This window comes from Taeniopygia guttata, chromosome 2 (genome assembly GCF_048771995.1).
Source record: "Taeniopygia guttata chromosome 2, bTaeGut7.mat, whole genome shotgun sequence".
Lineage (NCBI taxonomy): Eukaryota > Metazoa > Chordata > Aves > Passeriformes > Estrildidae > Taeniopygia > Taeniopygia guttata.
In genome coordinates this window covers 67,475,580-67,494,933 of record NC_133026.1, presented here as the reverse complement: position 1 = coordinate 67,494,933, position 19,354 = coordinate 67,475,580, and the positions used below count along the sequence as shown (strand labels likewise).

General features: G+C 39.9%; 1 protein-coding gene across 4 annotated transcripts in view; it reads left to right on the top strand.

Annotated features, from left to right (window-relative positions):
• The window catches only part of JARID2 (jumonji and AT-rich interaction domain containing 2), a 210,262-nt gene that overhangs the window by 143,858 nt on the left and 47,050 nt on the right, over positions 1 to 19,354 (top strand). For all 4 annotated transcript variants that reach the window (XR_012053914.1, XM_002189147.6, XM_072924165.1 and 1 more), the window contains exon 4: positions 7,301 to 7,470. Coding sequence is in view for 3 of the 4 variants with exons in the window: in XM_002189147.6 (XP_002189183.1) it covers positions 7,301 to 7,470 (170 nt within the window). In the remaining variant the exon portion in view is untranslated. The remainder of the gene's footprint in view (positions 1 to 7,300; positions 7,471 to 19,354) is intronic.

Sequence of the window (19,354 nt, the reverse complement as noted above, 5' to 3'; positions counted from 1 at the left end):
TGTTGTTTGAACAGCCAGCTGTTTCCCTTAGTAGGTATAAGTGTTTCTACTAAACTGAATGACATGAGGAGGGTTTGGAGACTGCAAGTACCTTCTTGTAATCAGTAAGCATTGCCAGGAAAAACAGGCGGTTCCAGAGTTAATGATAACTGAAGCAGTTTTTAGGAGAAGAAAAGTTTGTGTCTAGCTTTACTTTGAACCAGTCATGAAGCATATGGGTTAGCTCAATTATTGTTCATTAAATGCCATTCCCAAACACCTTTCTGTTGTTAACATGAGAGGAAGTTCTCAGAAACCAACTGTTTCCCATTAAAAAAAACACACACATACACACAAAAAAAATCTCAAAGGAAAATGTGCATCCATTCATTATGGCTAAAGTTTTACAGCAATAAGTGTTTTTTAAAGAAATGTGCCCTGTTAGGCTCAGCAATCAAGGACTGAATGGGCTGAATATCGTGCTTTCATTGGATCATATCAAAATTTAAATCTAGTTTAAAATTTTTTAATTTAGGCCCAATTTTGATTTATGGGCCCACAGAAAGTAAAAAAGATTGCGTGAATAAAGGTCTTAGTAAAAATAGCTTCTGAAAATGGTTGCATTCAACCTTTCTGGAATGTTTAATTTACTGAAAAGTAACCAAGGTTGTTTTAATCATATGACAGGGTAAAGAATTACACTCTTACCTGGTAGTACAGGTCTAGGTTGTGTCTTGGATTACATTAACTTGAAAATTATTTTGAAGGAGCCATATCTGAGAGTGACTCCATGCTTTGCAACAGTTACCTGCACTTGATATCTGTATGGATGGGAGCAACCAGGTCTCCTTACTTCTCATCCGTTCCTGGTACACCACCACACCTGGTACATCCCACACCTGCTAACCAGTGTGGGGACACAGATGCCCATTGAATCTCCGTTTCCACTACTGTGGACTTGCTGGCAGTAGTGACAATGGGCAAAAGATACCATTGATATGGGCAGAAAATACTATCCCAGTAGCTGTGGGGCATGCAGGAGAGGAAATGCAATTCAAAGGACTCCTTCACACACAGGCTTTCTTGCTCTTGGTGTGGTGCTGTTGATTGACCTGACAGGGTAGCTTGGGACACAGTGGTGGCAGAGGTGTGTGACTACAGATAGAAACTCTCCCTAGTGTCACCAGAGCCTCAGCTCCAAGAACAGCCAACAAGATCTTGTGTTCTGAGGGGAATTTTTTTCCCACTGCATTTTTTTTGAGTATCCAAGTATTAACCATCACAGTTTGGAAAAAAAAAAGAATATGTTTCATATAAGTTTTGGCATTATAGTCCTAGAAAACTTGTTGAAGTTTGGAGCTCTGTTCACATGAACTGGTGGTCTTCTAGAAGGTCACTGTTGGGAGGTCTTTGGCTTATTCTGAGGATTGAAAGGGTAAAATGTAGCTTAGCCATGCTTCCTGCTGGCACAAGATTTCCTTCTTGTCCCATGAAGAATGATACTTCCAGCATCAAGTTTTGCATGCTCATCTTGGGCTTGCCTAGAAGTTGCCTGGTCGACATTGAGGTGGAAATTACACGCTTGATAATCATCTGATTTCTAGAAGACACCTGGCTATTAAAGCCTAAATTACGTTTTTATTTTATTTTTAAATGAGGGCAGAACGTTTCTGCAGCCTGTCACATTCAAGTAAGCTTACCTTAATGAGCAAAGCTGCACGCACAAGTGAATGTTTCTGTAGAGACATGCTGTGTGCCAGAGTGCCACGTTGTATGGTGCAGTTACACAATTTACATAACTTGGTTTATCACCTCCAATGAGACCGAAAGATGGTGACTTCAGACCTCATCGAGATCAGGGGCACAGAGCCAAGCAAACCTCAGAGGTAAGTTTTTCACCATGCCAGCAAAATGTCACAGCAAGGAAGTAAATAACACAGGTATTCAGCAGAGGGGAAGCTATAATGATGTTAGCATGGAGTGGTCAGAACAGAATCTGTGAGGTAGAGTGCCCAGCCGTGCCAGAGCCTTCCCTTAATTGTTAAGTGAAAAGCACTTTGCAGTGAGAAGGAAAATGGGAATTAGTCACAAAACTGTACCACTCAAGCAGCTGCTTCAGCTATGGTTCCTAAGTAGTGTTTGGAAACCTAACTCCTGGTCCTGCTGTTACCAAGAAAAAGGATATATCAGGCTACAGAAAAGCAGGAAAAGACAAAAGAAAAAGTAGAGTTTAAGGAGTAAGTGAAAGGTAATGAGACCAAACAGCAAGGACTTACGGTAGCACATACTAAGCAGGAAGTTTGGTGGAAACCTGCAGATTGCTGGAGTTTGCAGAAGGTTGTTTTGCAAATCTTTTCCCAGTTGAGATGTTTAGGCATGAGAATAGCCTCTCAAACCCAGAATTTTCTATAAATAGATTTGTGTGCATGCAGATATATTACACATCTGTGCATATTTGGTTTTGTGTCTGTTTTGTAGTACTTACACTATGTTTTTGCTTATGAGAGTAAAGAAAAGAGTAAAGGCTTAAAAGAGTAGGATTTTTGTGCTGGTGTACAAAAAAATCTCACACACTGATAGTTTAATACTTGATTTGTGGCTAGCACAACATGCACTGTTATCTAGAATGTTAATGTTCACTACATTTAACACAGACTGCTAATACTAGCCTGAACTTTGCTTTGTGAAGAAAAGACTGTCTTTGTGTATTAAGTGTTTTTTTCCTAAATGTGAACTTTTCTACAAGCTAGAGGAATGGTGCTAGGATATGCTTTTTTAAAAGACATTCTGAAGCACTTTTAGTTAACACAAACTGTAGTGTTTTAATTATTAAGAATACAATTTGCTTAAAATATTCAACTAAAAATAAGTTCTACTCTAAAAAAAAAAGCTTCAAAATGTATATTTTGCAAGACATAAATGTTTTGTAGCCTAGTCTGACTTTTTGCAGTCAGAATATTTTTGTTGGGGTGTTTTAGTCTCTGGCTGAAATTTAGTTTCTTAGACCTAAAAAGCCAATTCAGTAGAAGAGAAGCATACCGAAAGGAGCTGAGACTTCCTCAGGCTGAGGCTTTTTTAAACTTTGTGTCATAGGTATGTGTTTAAAGTCTCTCAAAAGAAGTAGAAGGAAAATAATATTCCGTTGAGAGAAGGTGGTTTACTGTTTATTTTTAAATAGTCTACATATTTCTGGCTGCATGTTGGGTGTTTGCATGACGTTTAGATGTGGGATTATTTTAAGTTCTTTCCTCATCTTTTTCTGTCTTGCAAAGTTTCTTCTGTTTGCGTATTTATAAACCTTACACAGTGTGTACCCTTTCAGTGAGGACAAAGTGAGCAATTTATTTGGAGGACGGAAACAGGATTTTTTTTTGTTCTTTCTGCTGCTCATGCCAATCTGTCTGTTGTTGCCAAATGAACGCTAAATAGGTCATTCCAGCAGAAACCCTTGCATTAAGAAGCAAAGAGCAAAGCCATGTTGGTGGTGTTATGCATTTAAACAATCATGGATTCATTTAGGTTGGAAAAGACCTTTAAAATCATTGACTTCAACCATTAACCCCGCACTGCCAAGTCCACCTGTATCCTTAAGTGGCACGTTCATGTGTCTTTTTAAATGCCTCCAGGGATGGTGACTCAATCACTTCTCTGGGCAGACTATCCTAATGCTTTGCAGTCCTTTCTGTAAAGAAACTTTTCCTCATACCCAATCTAAACATTCCCTGGCACAACCTGAGACCTTTACCTCTGGTCCTGTCACTTGTTCTGTGGGAGAACAGACTGACCCTCACCTGGCTACACCTTCCTTCCAGGTGGCTGTGGAGAGCAATGAGATTCCCCCTGAGCCTCCTTTTCTCCAGTCCAAACACCCCCAGCTTTCTCACTCACTTCTCACAGGGTTTGTGCTCCTGATGCTTCACCAGCTGCATTTTCATCTCCACCACTCAATGTCTTTCTCATGGTGAAGGGCCCAAAACTGAATGCAGGATTTGAGGTGTCGCCCCACCAGTGCTGAGTACAGGGGATAATCACTGCCTCAGTCCTGCTGGCTACACTGTTTCTCTCTAAGTTTTAGATAGACACCATCATACACTGAGCACTTTTATCATTTCTGTTCTTCCTTGTTCAGAAGTGGTGAGTACAACTTGATACGTTTCATCTGATGCAACTGTAGTGAAGAAGGAGGGTACAATCCTTCTTTGGCAGCCACTTCACACTTAGATTGGATTAAGTGTAATGTGAAACCATACCTGAAATAATTGGTTTTATGCTGCTGGAGGTTTTCATAGCGACATACAAGTTTATTAAGGTACATACATGCCTTCACAAGAAAACAGTTTTAGTTGCTGCCAATGTTTTGAAATATGTGTGTTTTTTCTTTGTTGGCCTACCTTTGAAACTGGTCATGTTTACATAAATCTGAAGCAAGGGCTACTTAAGAACACATCTTTTGCTTCCTAATCTTGATTCCTCATCCCTGTAAGCTGTAGCTACAGAATAGTTTTATTTCTTGCTCACAGCTCATTCTGTATGCACTCTCAGGCACTGAAGTAGAAGCCTGTGGAGCACATTCATATTCATGCAAGGAACAGTAGTTGCAGAAACCTAAAGGATGCTGCAGTCATAAAAGAGTGTGTTCATTTACTAGTGTTTATAAATTGAATCAATGATTTTTGCACCCTGTAACTGCTCGTGGTTTTAATAAAAGATGGATATTTCATAAGGGGCCCTGGTTTTGTGTCACTGGTGAGGTCAAACTGAGTGGATGGAAGTACAGCCATCTTTCAACTCTGGTTTGAGAGGAGAAGCATCTTGGACACATATGACCATATAGCAGAAAGTCTCCACAGTCTCCCTGGGAGAAGCAGCAAAAGCTCATGGTTGAGGGAATACATGGAATTTTCTCTATCCTTCCTGAAATCAAGGGCCCCCATGGGTAGTGAAGAGCCTGTGATGCTGCCAGGCTAGGCTCCATAGGGATTGTTTTGTCCCAGAAAAGAACATTAGCAGACAGTGTACTTTCAAACACAGAACCAAAAGTACTTTCGGTTCACTAATTAATTTCACATCTATGCCAAACTTGCAAGTTATTCTCTAATCCTGTTTCAGTGCCCTGGAGACTGATAATAAGGATACTGCAAACCAGCATGGATGATTCTTGCTGCAAAGGGTTAATTTTGACCCATAAAACAGGCTTGATCTTTACTTTGTGGCATAGTACTCCTTGCTTATCACTGATCACATGAGATTTGAGCAGGTACAGAGATGCAGAGAGCGAGTGGGTTTATGTTTTTAACAGCCTGGCTGATGAAGCACATCAATGGGAAAAAATTGCTGTGCAGAAAGCCAGGATGCTCGCTAACCTTTATAGTCTGCTTTTTGCCGAGAGAGCATATGTTTTGTGCAGAACAGAAGCCAACACAAAGCATTTTTCTCTGGCTGCATGTATGGTTTTGGTGATAGAAATGTAGTTGCTTGAAATTAAAATACCATTCATTCTGCATGGGAGTCCTTAGTCTGCTTGAAGAGATGGGACTTTGCAAAACAATCTGAGTAATTTTTCGGAGATACTGGCATATCTATACAAGACCTTCATTCTGGAAAGATAATTGTTCATAGATATGAGGAAATATATGTGCTAAATTGTCTTTTAGTTCCGGTTCACAAATTATAAGCACCATGATAAAAAAATTGTAAACAGCAGGTTATATTTGCCATGGAGGAGATTAAAAAAAAAAAAGCAGTAAGACTGGCTGGTATGTTTTGTTGTTCAGGGCAATGGGGATTGAATAGTGAGGACAAGGACAACTTTATGCATAGCTCAGGGAGAAAACTGCTGAAAGTTACATTTGCTTGTTGTCATTAGGGGACGTGTATATTCATACAAATACTTCTGAGATTTTCAATATTTTTTTGTTATCTTAGCGACAAGATTGTAGAAGTTTGAAATATAGTAACAAACCTATTGTTACCCAAATATTTAAAGTTAATACCTGTTAAAAACAAGAGGTTTGCCAATTATGTTTTATTCCTACTGAATGATAACTGTGCTTTCCTTAAGTCACAATAGTCGAGGCTTCCATGGAGTGACAAGACCTGGGCTTCCCTTCAGTGTTATTTAATAGGTTTCACTTTGACATTATGTAAATACTCTGCTATTAGGGAATAAAATGACATAAAATTGCATCCTTTCTCAACAAGGCTTTAAGTTATTTCTGTAGCTTCTTTCCTTTTTGAAGCTGTAATAAAGATCATAATTAGAATCCCAGTTGCTTAAGTGAAAAATTAACATGTTCTTACATGGGGAACTGAGCCAGGTTCCCAGTGAGACCCCCTCCAGGTATCTGTCCTGCCCCAAAATGCTTTTCCTAATACCAATTCATGTTCTAGACATATTAAAGAAAATCATATTCATTGCTACATAGCAGTTAATCAGACCCTTCAGATAGGCTTGAAATAATTTGCAGCCAAGTGCCAAAATCATCTGCAGCCACTCATTTCCTGCAGCCGTATCCGGGCATGTTTTAAAACTCATCAGAGAGTGTCAGTCCGTTGCCCACTGCCAGGACTGAACAAATTCATTCCACACATGTCCTTCAATCTTACAAATTTATCCCAAATCCTGCTTAACCCCACTGCTGACCTCCCTGCTTACTGTCTGCTGGGCTGTGGCCAAGCAAACAAAAATCTAAAGGTTTTGACCTGATGTTTTCCCTGTCAAAAATATCTTCTCTTAAAGGTTTTTTTTTTTTTTTTTTTAAGAACTGGATACAAATATATATACCTTATCTATTAATATATATATTTTACTATGAAAATAAGATTCTAGCAGATTGGAATAAATTAAAACCTTAATAGGGCTAAAATAAACCTAATTTGTAATTTAATTAAAAACAGAAAGCAATAAGCACTAACACTTAACAAAAAAAAAAAAGACATTTTCATGGTGCAAAATACAGATTTAATTTCCAAATAAATGAATGGTAAACTGTAATTGTATCATGTGCAAGAAGGCACTCAGAACATATGAAACAGTAGTCACAGATTTTGCAGTCAAGATGTTCCCTTTCTGGTTTTCCAAATTGTAGCAGAAGATACCAAGAGGTAAAACAAATAAAATGTTGTCTTCATTATTGACCCAGTTAGGAATTTGGTATTGGTAGGAGATGGATTCAGATCGATCTCTCTCTCTCTTGATCTCTCTCTCTTCCCACTGCCCCCCCTCACCCCCCGCCCCCCCCCCCATATGGTGAATTTTTATGTTTTCACACATCCAGCAAGTCCTGCCTAATATGTTTTTGATGTGCTCTTGTTTCCACAGGCCAAGGCTGCAAGCACAAAGGAAGTTTGCTCAGTCCCAGCCAAACAGTCCCAGCACAACTCCAATTAAGATAATGGAGCCGTTGTTACCCCCTCCTGCCACTCAGATTTCTGACCTCTCCAAAAGGAAGCCCAAGACAGAAGATTTTCTCACTTTCCTCTGTCTTCGAGGTAGGTATCTGGCAGCAGCACTGGGGCAGTCTCATTCACAGAAGGAGCTGTAGCACTGCACACCAAGCAGCAGCCAGACAGATGTACTGGAGCTGCACTTGAAGGTATTGTGCGCGTTTCAGCTCTCAGCAATTTGACTGTATCTGCAGCAGGAGCATTCGAGTTCATGGTTCTAAAGAACATAAAATGAGGCTGGTAATAGTGCAAAAAGAAATTTCTTTTATGCTTGGCTCTCTGTTACCCTGAATGGGTTTTTGTCTAGCTCTCTTAAGTCCTCCCCATCCTCCTTTGTTTCGTCTGACTATAAACTGAAGAAGTGCTTAACTTGCCTGAGTACTTGTTCCTGCAAGAGGAGAAATCTGCTTGGAAATTCCCCTTCGCTACCTACTCACTGTCCTTTATTGTTCAATCTGAGTGAGGTTTTTCATCTGACAGTGGGTGGAGGGGTTGCCATTGTTCTTGTCTTCCTCAGGAACTGGGTTGTTCCCGTGGTGATAATTAAAACGGGTGAGCTCCTCCTCTTAGCAATCCAAATACAAAGGAGGCCTCTGAAATTGTGGAGTGAAATACTTGAATTACCTCGCAGTAACAGGTGCTCGAGCCTGGCCGCAGCTGTGTGCTGTGCCAGGGATCCATGGGCTGTGTGTCTGCAAGCCTGAATGTCAGACTTGGGGGGCCTGAGCATGAGGTACAGCTCACTGTCTAGATTAAGATAAAGAAGGAGATGTTACTCGAGTGGTCATTTTTCTTAAGACTTTACATGGCCCTGTGTCCCAAGTCATGTGCTGAAGATAGCATCTTTCAGTTAAATCCCCAATTGTCATGTTATCTCTTGCTGTATGTTTCTCCTCAGGTGCGTCCCCAGTCTCATTAGTCTGTGCTGGAATGATGCCTCTTGCTGTTGTTTTATCCCATTACCTGCTGAAAGAGTGTGCATTTGTTACAGATAGAGCTGGTCTGCAAAAGTCTTACCTAGTGGGTTGAATCTTTCAGAGCTTGCTTTGAGTTCCCCTTTCTTAGGTCTTTGCTGCATCTGTGGACAGCAGTGATCAACACCACCCGTAGCTTCCTGCTTGAGGCTTTCTCACTATAGTGTGAAAGTGTGGTTTGATTTCTTTTTTCTTATCTTCTGTAAGATTTTAGGCTAGTGGTTCCTTCAGACTGGTTGCTAATTTATCCATCTTATTTCACATCCAATATGGAGCCTCTATCCTGTTGGGACCCCTGGTAAAGTGGGTGGGAGGAGGGGATAGCAGAGGGTGATTTGCTAGCTTTTGTGTTTGTTTAAAGGATGGAGAGGAGGAGAATCTAATGGAGTTTAAAGTGGCATAACAGTCCTCTGAAATTTAATCTGTGGAAATGTATTTCTAATTTAGTGTGCTGTGAGGTTGATCAGTCTGTTGGCAGCGTGTCACTGCTGTGATCTGGGCCAACTGCCACAGTTGTTGGTGGGAAGAGTCAGATGAGGGCTGTGTGTGTCTGTGTGTGAGCACACATGGCTGCATTCACACACTTGTTTCCACTGCTTGCTAACCAAGCATGTGTTATTTATAGCTTTGAAGGCACTTGCACTTATATAAAGGCAACCTGTGTGGGGGTGTCACTTATCTCCACTTTAATTTCCTACTTTCTTAGCATTCTCTTAGTGTTCTGGTTTAACAATGCAAATGGGAAGCACGGCTACTGTAGTCCTATTCCAGTGCTTCATGTTGTTGTTTTTTTTTTTATTTTTTTTATTTAAATCAATGAGTGTTTAGCTCTTGCACCTGTAATTTTCTCCTTTGTTATTCATCTGTGGCATAATTGATGTTTTGTACTGTCAATTAAGAACTTGCAATTAATTCCTAATTTCTTCAGTATGCAGGAGTACTCTAACATTTCTGACAACACATGCATTCAGACTGCAAGATCACAATTACAATTATGTTAAAAACCACGAGGGAGAGTCTGCTCTGAGTTTCACACATGGCATGTTCTTGGTTTACTTAAACAGTCTGAAGAAAAACTGTGAAAGAGAGAGATGTCAACTTTGTGTTTCAGCACCCCCACAAGCTTATTACTGCATCACCCCTGTATAAAGCATGAAAAGAGCCAGTTAAAAGAGGCAGGAGAATCTTCTTGGACATATGCTACCTGGGTGCTTCTCTCTGGAGAAGCAGGAAAATGCTGTGGCTTAGAGGGAGGAGTGGGTTGTTCAGACTTGTATTAGCATGGTTCTGGCTTCTGTGCCTGAACTGCTTCATCCTTCAAGAGGTCCTGGCAGCCTCAGGTGTTGTCCGTTTGGCCTCTGGGAATGTTTAGCTCCAGTGGTTGTCTCTTTTGATGAGTCCATTTCAAAACAAGGAGATGGAAGTTGGTATGGAGTTCATGTAGCAGCGTACTGGTACATCCAGCTCAGAAAGATTCCACAAGTGACTCTCCAGGACACTGGCAGGCTTAGTTTGGTGCTACTCTTCTAGTGCTGCCTAGTGAGCTTGCAGAGGGAAGAGCCAGAAGCTTACTAAGACCCTGCATAGGGAAGGAAGACTTGGGATTTTTTGGAAGGGGTTATTTTGATGTGGAACCTCTATGCTTTTATTTATTGAAGAGTTGAGGGTTTCAGAATTGTTCGCATGGTGGGATTGGTGGTTGTTCTGACTTCTGTCCAGCTATATGTGTCCAGCCTTGGCTCTTTGTGCTTTCACCATGAAATGCGACATGCAATTGCATGGAAATAAGAGCACATTCACAGGGTTGAATTTCAACACTTGAAAAATCTTAAGTGTAGTAGTGGTAAGATTCAGGACAGTAAATCCCTGTAGTTGTTTAATTTAAAAAATAATAAAATTAGGACTATCTGAGGTCCTAGTCCTTCAAAATGATCTGGTGATATAATCCCTGGATTCATGATCAAAGCCTTTTTCTGGACAAAGGAGTCTTTCCCAGGATTGGTGGAAATGCAGCTCAGTGGTCTTCTCTGCCCTTGTCCCACCACACCCAGCAGTGGTGTCAGAAGCACAACGTAAATTTGTCACACCATAGAATCAAGAATCACTAAGGGTGGAAAACGCCTTCAAGATCACAAAGTCCAACCTTCAACTGAATTCCACCATGAATTCACATGTCAGTGTGTACTTTTCCTTTTCTGTTTTTAATCAGAGAAATTTAAGTGTCTTGTCACCACTACATGTTCGCTCTTCATTGTTCTTGTGGGGTTTATTTGAGTGGGAGCTGAATTCTGTCAGTGAAGGAGCACTACTATCATGATACAGTGTGGAAAAAAGGCCTTTGACATGTATGAGATCTCATATTTAGGAGAAGAAGTCCTATTTACCTGTCCTGCTGTGTGTAAGAAAATCTAATGATTCAAATAATTTTGCTCCCCCCCCTACTCCATTAGCACCCTGTAATTTCAAAGGGAAATAATTTACCCAGATGACCTGCTTGGTTTCATTATCCAGAACACAAAGGCTTTAGACATATTTTAATTAGTTTGTTTTTCAAATTCTTGATTTGATAATACACTGTACTAATTACTTCTTAAAAGGTAAGTGGACTACAATGAAAAAGCTGTAACAGTTGATGAATATCTGAGACCTAGAATACATTTCTAGATTGACCAAACTTGGCAAGGCTCCTCTGCATTCTATTTTTTTAAAATCCTCCTTTTAAAAAGGTTGGTGGTTTTGAAAAATTTTATTAAATTGTGACCTAGAATTTTCAACACAAGGAGGAGAATAGTCGAGATATCTCCAAAGTGTTTGTCTGCAGTGTTCTTATCTTTAAATAGCTTCTTTGAAGAAGCCTGTATGCCCTTTGCCAGAGACATAATTAGTATTTTTCAGCAGCGTGTAGATACGAGTGTGTCATCTCCGTGTGGTTGTACAACAGCTCTCATTTTTACTGTGTTTTCTGTCTCTGATCATAAATAGCTTCTGTTACACGGCATTTAAGTTACCTCTGCTCTCTGTAATTATTTACAGGTTAAAATATTGTGAGTCAAATATCAGGCTGAAGGAAAGAGAAACAACTCCCTGTGAGCAATAGATCTTTGGCAAAAGATGATAACAGGAAGGCTGTGATTAGGGGAGTACATTTTAAGAAGTTTTCCCATGATCAATTTTCTAATTAAGCTGAGCCTCTGGGAGTTACATGCTAGAGAATTTCAGGGATTTCAAAATATAAATGGTTTAATTGAGATCTCACAAATTGAGTTTTCAGGCTCTTCTGTTCTGCAAAATGGGTGATTGTTCTTTTTCCTTGAGTGCTGTGCTGACTTAATAATCTGATGATTTATTACAATTGGGCAAAATCAAAACAGAAAATTTCACTATGTGAAATATTTGTCTGAAATGTGCATGTTTGTCTGAAGTTCAGTAACTTCTAACTTTTAGTGCAGTGTGCTCTTAAACAGGCTTTTTATTCTTTTAAACACCTGTATTTGAGTGGTAAGAAGGATCAAGGGCCTTTGATCCAAGTCTTCTCTTTTGCGTCCTGATAGGAGAACTTGACTGTGTCAGTTCATACCTGCAGAGATTTCCGATTACAATGGGTGAGCCCCCAGAACCAAAATTTGGAAGTTCTTGATCTTGGACATGTTAGAAAACAACTGTTAATTTGTCCATCTTTTCAGTAAGGCAAAGGTATGTTTGCCTTGTTAGTTTGGTGTCAGTAGGCTCTGTAGTCCAACATGTGCTGTACTTGGAGAGCTGCTGCCTTGCATCAGGCATATTCTTGAAGTGCCAGCCATTGGCACCGTGGAGATTTGCTCACCACATCAGAGTAAGCAGATTGAATAGCACAGCAACTTGATTTGGCTGGAAGCAAAGCAATGAATTGCTGACACTGTCCAAAAGTATGAGCTTCTTTGCAGTCTGGGTTAGTTTTTATAATTCCAAAATAATATTAAAACACACAGATACACAATAATTTGTTTAAAATACTGGAAGAAAATTTTTTATTGATTTTGTTACTATATCATTTAGTATTTGAAACTAAAATTTTAGGATGGATTGAAAATTCAAGAATAAACTTCAGGGTGTTGAATTTCAAATGCACAAACCATTTAATAAAAATAAGTTTGCATTTAGTAATTGTAACCTCAAAATTTCTAAGTTCTGTTTTAAAGTTTGGAGTAACATTGAAATGTAGAATACAAGCTATTTCTTATATATGCAACCATTTAGGCCACCTATGGAATATGAGCACTAAGCAACTCCTGTGGTAGTTTAGGACAAGAGCAATTTAATTGATGTTGGCAGGGAGAAATGGTTACACAGTCTCAGAGTGAGCAACACTTGCATGAAGTACAGAGAGAGAAGAGAGCCTGGTGACCACCGCCATGGCATTGTTCCTTCCCAGGGGAACAGAGTGCTGCTGGAGTGCCAAAACTCCAGGCATCCAGTGGAAGGTGCAATTTCATGTCGGTGTGTACCTACTGGGAGACTTAAGAGATGGGAAGAGGTGCTGAAGTAAGATAAAGTATCGTCTGTGTAGTACTACAGCTGAAGGAAAGTTTTTTCTTGCTCTTCCAGTTTTTGGGCCCTTTCTGAGGTTAATGATTTTAATATATACCCCTGCAAAAAGCTATAGGATACAGTTAACTGATTGAAATGGGAGACTAATCTTGAGGTTTAGCTCTTGTATTTGCCAGACTCAGTGCGAGTCCCTCAGTGAGCTGCTTAGTTTTTTGTGAAATGAGGATATTTTACTCTTATATAGGCGTCAGGATAGCTGGATGTTGATCATGGATGAGCTACTGGCATAAAATCTGTGTGCTGTTATGGCAGCAGCAATTCAAAGCCTTGCTGCCCAGGGGGGCAATGTGAAGTATTCTGGCAACAGCAATTCCTCCCCTTCGTCCCATCCAAAAACCTCTGAGCCTACTTCTCTAACCCGTGAATATACCATAGCTTCGGTGTTATCCAAATGACTGATTTTGTGTTAGGGGTGAGAGCCAGGATCTCTCGGGAGCCATCCTTAGCCTGGCACAGCCTGGTAGCTTGTTGGGAATGTCATCACAGTGGTTTGAAACTTCCATACTAGTTTTGTTCTTGGTGGGAGGGAACATAAAGCTGGGGGTTGAAGTGCACCTGGAAAGATGGAAAGAGTTGGTTTTGAGGTTCACTGTAAAATCCAGTCAGGCCGGTGGAGTTAAATTGCTTAGAGATTGTCAGATACGAATTGAAAATGTAAGAAACATTCCTTTGTTTTTTTTTTTTTTGTTAGTTTGTTTGTTTTTTGGGTTTTTTGGGTTTTTGTGGTTTTTTTCTGGGGTTGTTTTTTTTTTTGAGTACTCTATTACTCTGGAGTGTTTTGCTTAGTTTGGAAAGTAAACCTTTTTTTTTTTTTTCCTGCACACATACAATTCCCCACCCTTGCTCCATTTCTGTAGAAAAGGAAAAATTTTCTTCAAGCTTTTGGGTTTAGCTCTACTACTTCAAAGAACAGGCTGAGAAGAAAATGGGGGATACGTTGCTATACTAGTCGATAAATTAACTGTAACACCAGGCACCTTGTGATTTGTACAAAGGCAGCAGAGGGAGGAGTTGGAGCTCAGTTTTATTTCTCTATTTAAGATGGCTTTTTCCTCCCTCTTGTTCAGGCACCGGGGAGCTCCCTCTGGGACCATTCCTGCAGGTGGAGTCAGACAACTGAAGTACAATTGTTCTCTCCTATAGAGTTTATGCAGTTTGTGCTCCTTTAGCCTGGCTTGGTAAAACAACTATATGGTGCAGGCATAAATTACATGTATTTGCACTTCAGGGATTTGGCATTGTCCTGCCAAAACATATTAAGTGGGACATATAATAAATGAGAAGCAGGCCCTAAATGTTAAGCATTGAGATGCCAGCACATCAGGAGCATTTGAGAGGCAAGGTTTTTCCACCTGCTTACAGCCACAAAATGGGCCTGTGTGTCAGAGGAGAAGCCAAACCTCTGGATGTGGCTCACTGAGGGGCTTGGCAAGCCGTGGGCCTTTTTTGGGGCAGGCTGAAGTCCTGCATACCTTGACCTGCCCTGTGTGTAAATCATTCTCATGTTTTAAATTGTTTTAAGATTTTTCCAAAGCACATCTGGGTTGTGTTTAATTGTTAGGGGGAAAAAAAACAGAGGAGCTAGAGGGAGAGTTGGTGTAAATAATTTGTGGAGAAGAATCCTCCAATTTTGCAGAAACCACAGCCCAAATTACAGAGATGGCTTTTGGACTGAGATGATTTTTGTTGTGGTTGTAACATACCAGGGTTTGAATCCTGTCCAGATGAAAACATTTGGTTTGTACTTCAGTAAATACTGCAGAAGCACTGCCAGCTTATTCTGAAGAGTAATGAAATAGTATTTTTGGCAAAGCACATGCACTTTCCATACTTCTGATTCTACTCTTCAGATCCAAATTCAGAGGTTTTTTTAAACATGTTTAGCTAGTCCAAGACAAAAGTTAATGTAATTTAATGAGAAAAAAACCATAACTGTAACTTAGGAGAGAGAACTACACATTTGTCAAAAAAAAAAAAAAAAGGCAGCAATAACCTCATTAGTCAAATAAAATGGCTGAAAAAGAGTATAGTTTATTCTATTAATCACGCACTTGCTGCTGAGGTCAACACATCTGTATGTAGAGGTTGTAAAAGCATCAATTCTGCCTACTGTTAGCAGTGAGCCTGAATTTTGCACATGCAGAGGGTGACATCTTTTCTAGAAAATTGCTAAAAGCATCACCATAACTAAAACCCCCTATATTTTACTTTGTACTTATTGTTGTAAAAGCACCAAATTATTGTAAAAAAGGGCATGAAATACATTTGTCATTCTTTCATATGCATTAGGCCACACTTAGTTGTAGTAATAATTTTTTCCTATATAGTTAGGCTTTCTTTTGTGTTGCTCTCACAATAGGAGGGAAAACAAAATACTCAAGAGAGAATTTCAATAATGAAACTGAAGATACTGATGGAAGCAGTTGCCAAACATACTTCAAATAGAATTTTTTTAAAAGAGCTGACTGTCCTCCCATTCTGTAATAATTCATAGCTCATTGTAACCTTGATGAGTGATTTTTAAAAAAGCAACTCATCATTAATGATTTTTTCAAAATTTGCTGTACGCAGTACTATCTGATCCTAGAAACTCTCGTACTGGTGAGGAGAGGGTACCTGGCGTTCTGTCGGCTGTCCAAAATTCCTATGTGGTTTGCAATCCTTTAAACATGGATATTTTTTTAGGCTTTCAAAATCTCACTGTGAGGTCTAGCTTTGGTGATTTGGCCTTTCCCCTAGTGTTTTGGAGGAGGGGGAGAAATCTGGGAAGTTGTCTCCAGGTTGCTGCCTGATTTTGGCTATGGCTTTTCTGCTCTCAACTGTGAGACTTGTTTGTTAAGCAGGAAGAAGTGAGTGGTGCATCTCTGGACGAGGGCAGCAGGTTGACTGCACTATCAGATGGATGTCTTGTATCGAGCCAGCCTTAGCTGCAATGTCCTTCATACTTTACTATATTTGTTACTATTTCATGTCAGCAATCCCATCCATATCTCCCTTCTTCCATTGTTCCCGCAACTTGTGTCGATCTGCTAGCGTACCTCTCACCACTCACCTTTCTCCAGTTCCAGCACATCTGGGTTCCTCCCTTCTGCACTGCAGCTGCTGCACTTCACAGCCTTTTTTATAGTTTACTCCTTCTGCCGTGGCTTATCCTTCCTTCCCAATATGTTGCAATTGCCCCATCCACGTCTTTGGTGACAGCATATGCTTTTATGCAAATATTTCTGCAAAACAAATCAGCTGTCTTGATGGGGAGAGGAGGAAAAGCATTTAGGAATTGTGGGCTTAGACATCATCAGGACACAATGTAAAATGTGCAACACCTACACGAGATTGGAAACATACTATATTTAAATGTTTTGTTTAATAACATAAAGTGGTATATTACGCTACATGTTCATGTGCATAGAAATTTTCCAAATCTTTTCTTGAGAGCTTGTAACATTACATTACAGTTAGAGCATTTATTAATGGACTTTAATTTCCTTAGCCTGGGATTTTAATCTGAATCAGTTCCCTGATCTGATTCACCACATGGCCTCACAAAAAAATTGCAGTGCCACAGTTGAGGAGGTGGCACAGGTATAATTAGAAGAGGCCAGATGGAGGTAGATGTTCTGTAGGCCATTTTTGATGCCAAGAAAAATGTCCACACAGCCACCAACACTCTAGATGGTTCCTTGCATGAAATGTCTTCTGTAATGAGTGGTAAGAAATCAAGTCTAGTTTCTAGGCTGCCATCAGATTTGCTGAGTGAGCAGGCTTTTCAGGCACCTGCTAATGGGGTGGGTGGCAGCTGAGTAGAGCTGCTCATGTGCTTTCCCCAGGCTCTGGAGGGCTGCTCCCTGCTCTGCCCCTTCATCTGCTCTAGTGCCCATGGTAGCAGCAGCCTGCATAATGTGGGGGCTCCCAGCACAGAAGGAGACTTTTAAAATTGAATACAGCCACAGGCTCTCATAACTCTCACTCACTTGCTCTTTCTCTCACTCTCTCAGATTTTTCTGCTGTTTTCTTGGGGATGGAAAGTGAGGAAGTGAGGAATTGTATACCTAGAGTGCTGAGACCTGGCAGGCACCACGTCCCAGACATGGATGTTGCCTTTTATTCATGGCATTGCTACTTTTCTCTTTTGCTGTTGGTTATTATTTCCAACGTCCCTCTTTATATTACCCTTGGTAGGCTTTGAGAATCACACTTTGATGCTGGGGAGGGCAAAAGGAAGAGGAGGGATGATTGCTCATCTTTATTTACTCTTACTGCCTGGCTGGGAAACATGTGTAAGAGGGAACCAGCATAGCTACCCCATGGGTTTCTGTTGCTGAGTGTGTCCAGGAAAAAATAAACGCTCTGATATCAAGGAAGCCCCTACAACACTGTGTTCTGTGAATGTGTGTGTACAGATGTGTCTGGTGAACCTACATTTTTCCTTATTCTCATGCCATTTTGGAGGGCTTTTATCATCTTGCTGTCATACATAATTTTCATGGTAAATATCTGTTACACATGGAGTAACCTGAGAACAACTCTCAACAAAGTCTGTCTGTCTGTCTCTCTGTCTGTCTGTAAGAAAAACCACCATGGTCTTAACTTGCAGTGAAGACCAGACAGATTTTTGAGGAAGGGCAATATATTTCATTTGACCAACTGATACAGCTGGAAAAAAGCAAATAGCTCTTAAGTGCTCTTTCTTCTTCAGATTTCCAATGGTCTAGAACGTTTATAGCTACATTAATGCTTCTTAATATTGTTTATATAAATCAGTAGCTTTGACTAACAAATGGGGTCCCCTGTAGAGGTAGGCTGTGGCATCACATACACAGCCCTATCTGATCTCAGAGAGAATGAGGGATATTTAGGACAGGAATCATTATTACACAATATTGAAAAAGGTGAGTGATTACATAGCTTCTACTCTTCAGCGTTCAGTTTCATTCATATGAGTTTTGTTATTTCATCAGTCGTGAGAAGTCTTGAGTATTATTTCCACAAGAGGAGTCTTAGGGGGGTTGCTTAGCTCTTTGCTTGGTGTAAACCAGCAGTGCACATAAACCACTCACACATTAGGTGTTGTTTAATAAGCATAATTGTCATTCTTTCAGCTTGAATGAAATCACAGTGTACTTACAGGCATGTCTTCCCTTCAGTTTGCTCCAAAAGGGAATTTGCAGTGTCTTGAGCTTGGCCAGCCTGTTTCAATATTTTAGACCAGTGTTTTCTCAGCCTTTTTGACATTTTTAGCTACATAGGCTTAAAGGAAAGAGGTTTTTACCAGTTCAACACATACTTGTGAACAAATTATTTGAGGCTATTACAGAACTGAAGTAGTATTATAAAAGATGAGGATAAAAATAGTTCCAATATAAAAATTAAGCAAGAAAACTCAGAGCTTTTAAATTTATTTCAGAATCTTCCATCCATAACAATGCTTAAATATAACAAAAATGTGCAAGTCCAGACTTTTTTTTTTCTTTCTTTCTCTTTGGCAAGTCAAGTTTAATAAATATGTAGGAAAAGCTGGAGGGAAGGGGGGAGGAGACCCAGACTGAACGCCAGCTTTTCTCCAAGGTCTCATATTGCAGAGCACTTAGATCAATAAAGTGAACGTTAGCAGGACTCTCCTGTATTATTGGATGTTGCTAGTCTAATTTCTCTGGAAATGTACTTCCCAAACAGTCCCAGCTGTCCCAGGAATGCAGGTTAACCATTGTTGTTCGTAGTTCTCGATTGGAAAGAATTAAAAACTGTCATTCTGACAGGAGATTTATGGACTGAGATTACAGTGATTGAATACCAGGAGTTAGGTGAAGTTTGTGCCTGCTTTCAAACTTGGGTAAGACTCTCCCTCCTTTCTAAAGAGACTGTGTTTTATTCTCTGCTTTAAGAAGAAAGAACAAAAAGGATTGCTACTGTAATAACAACATTTGCATTGCAGATGATACATTTTTGTTGGTTGTTGTTTAAAGCAGCTGCCAAAAAAGGCTCAGAGATGTGGAATTCTAAGGATGATGAAGCTGAGAGAACAGACACTGTATCTAGATCCCTATTAGTATCTCAGAAGGATAAATTTTCTGACTATTTATCTAATTATAATAGGGGAATTTCAGTCTGTGTTTGAATCTAATTTTGAGGGTTCCAAACAGTAAGATTCTTTTATGCCATCGTTTGTCAATGCACAATGATGTCAGATGGTGTCAGACTTCAGATTCTGATATGAACTGATGAACTTGCATCCAGTTTCTGAATCCATACTACACATTTGGGTACTTAGATGGAAGAAAAAGGCAATTTATTTTTCAGGCAGCACTGTCCTAGGAATAACTATTTTAGAGTCTTCTAGTTAGTTGCTGTTGAGACTTAAAACTCCCCTA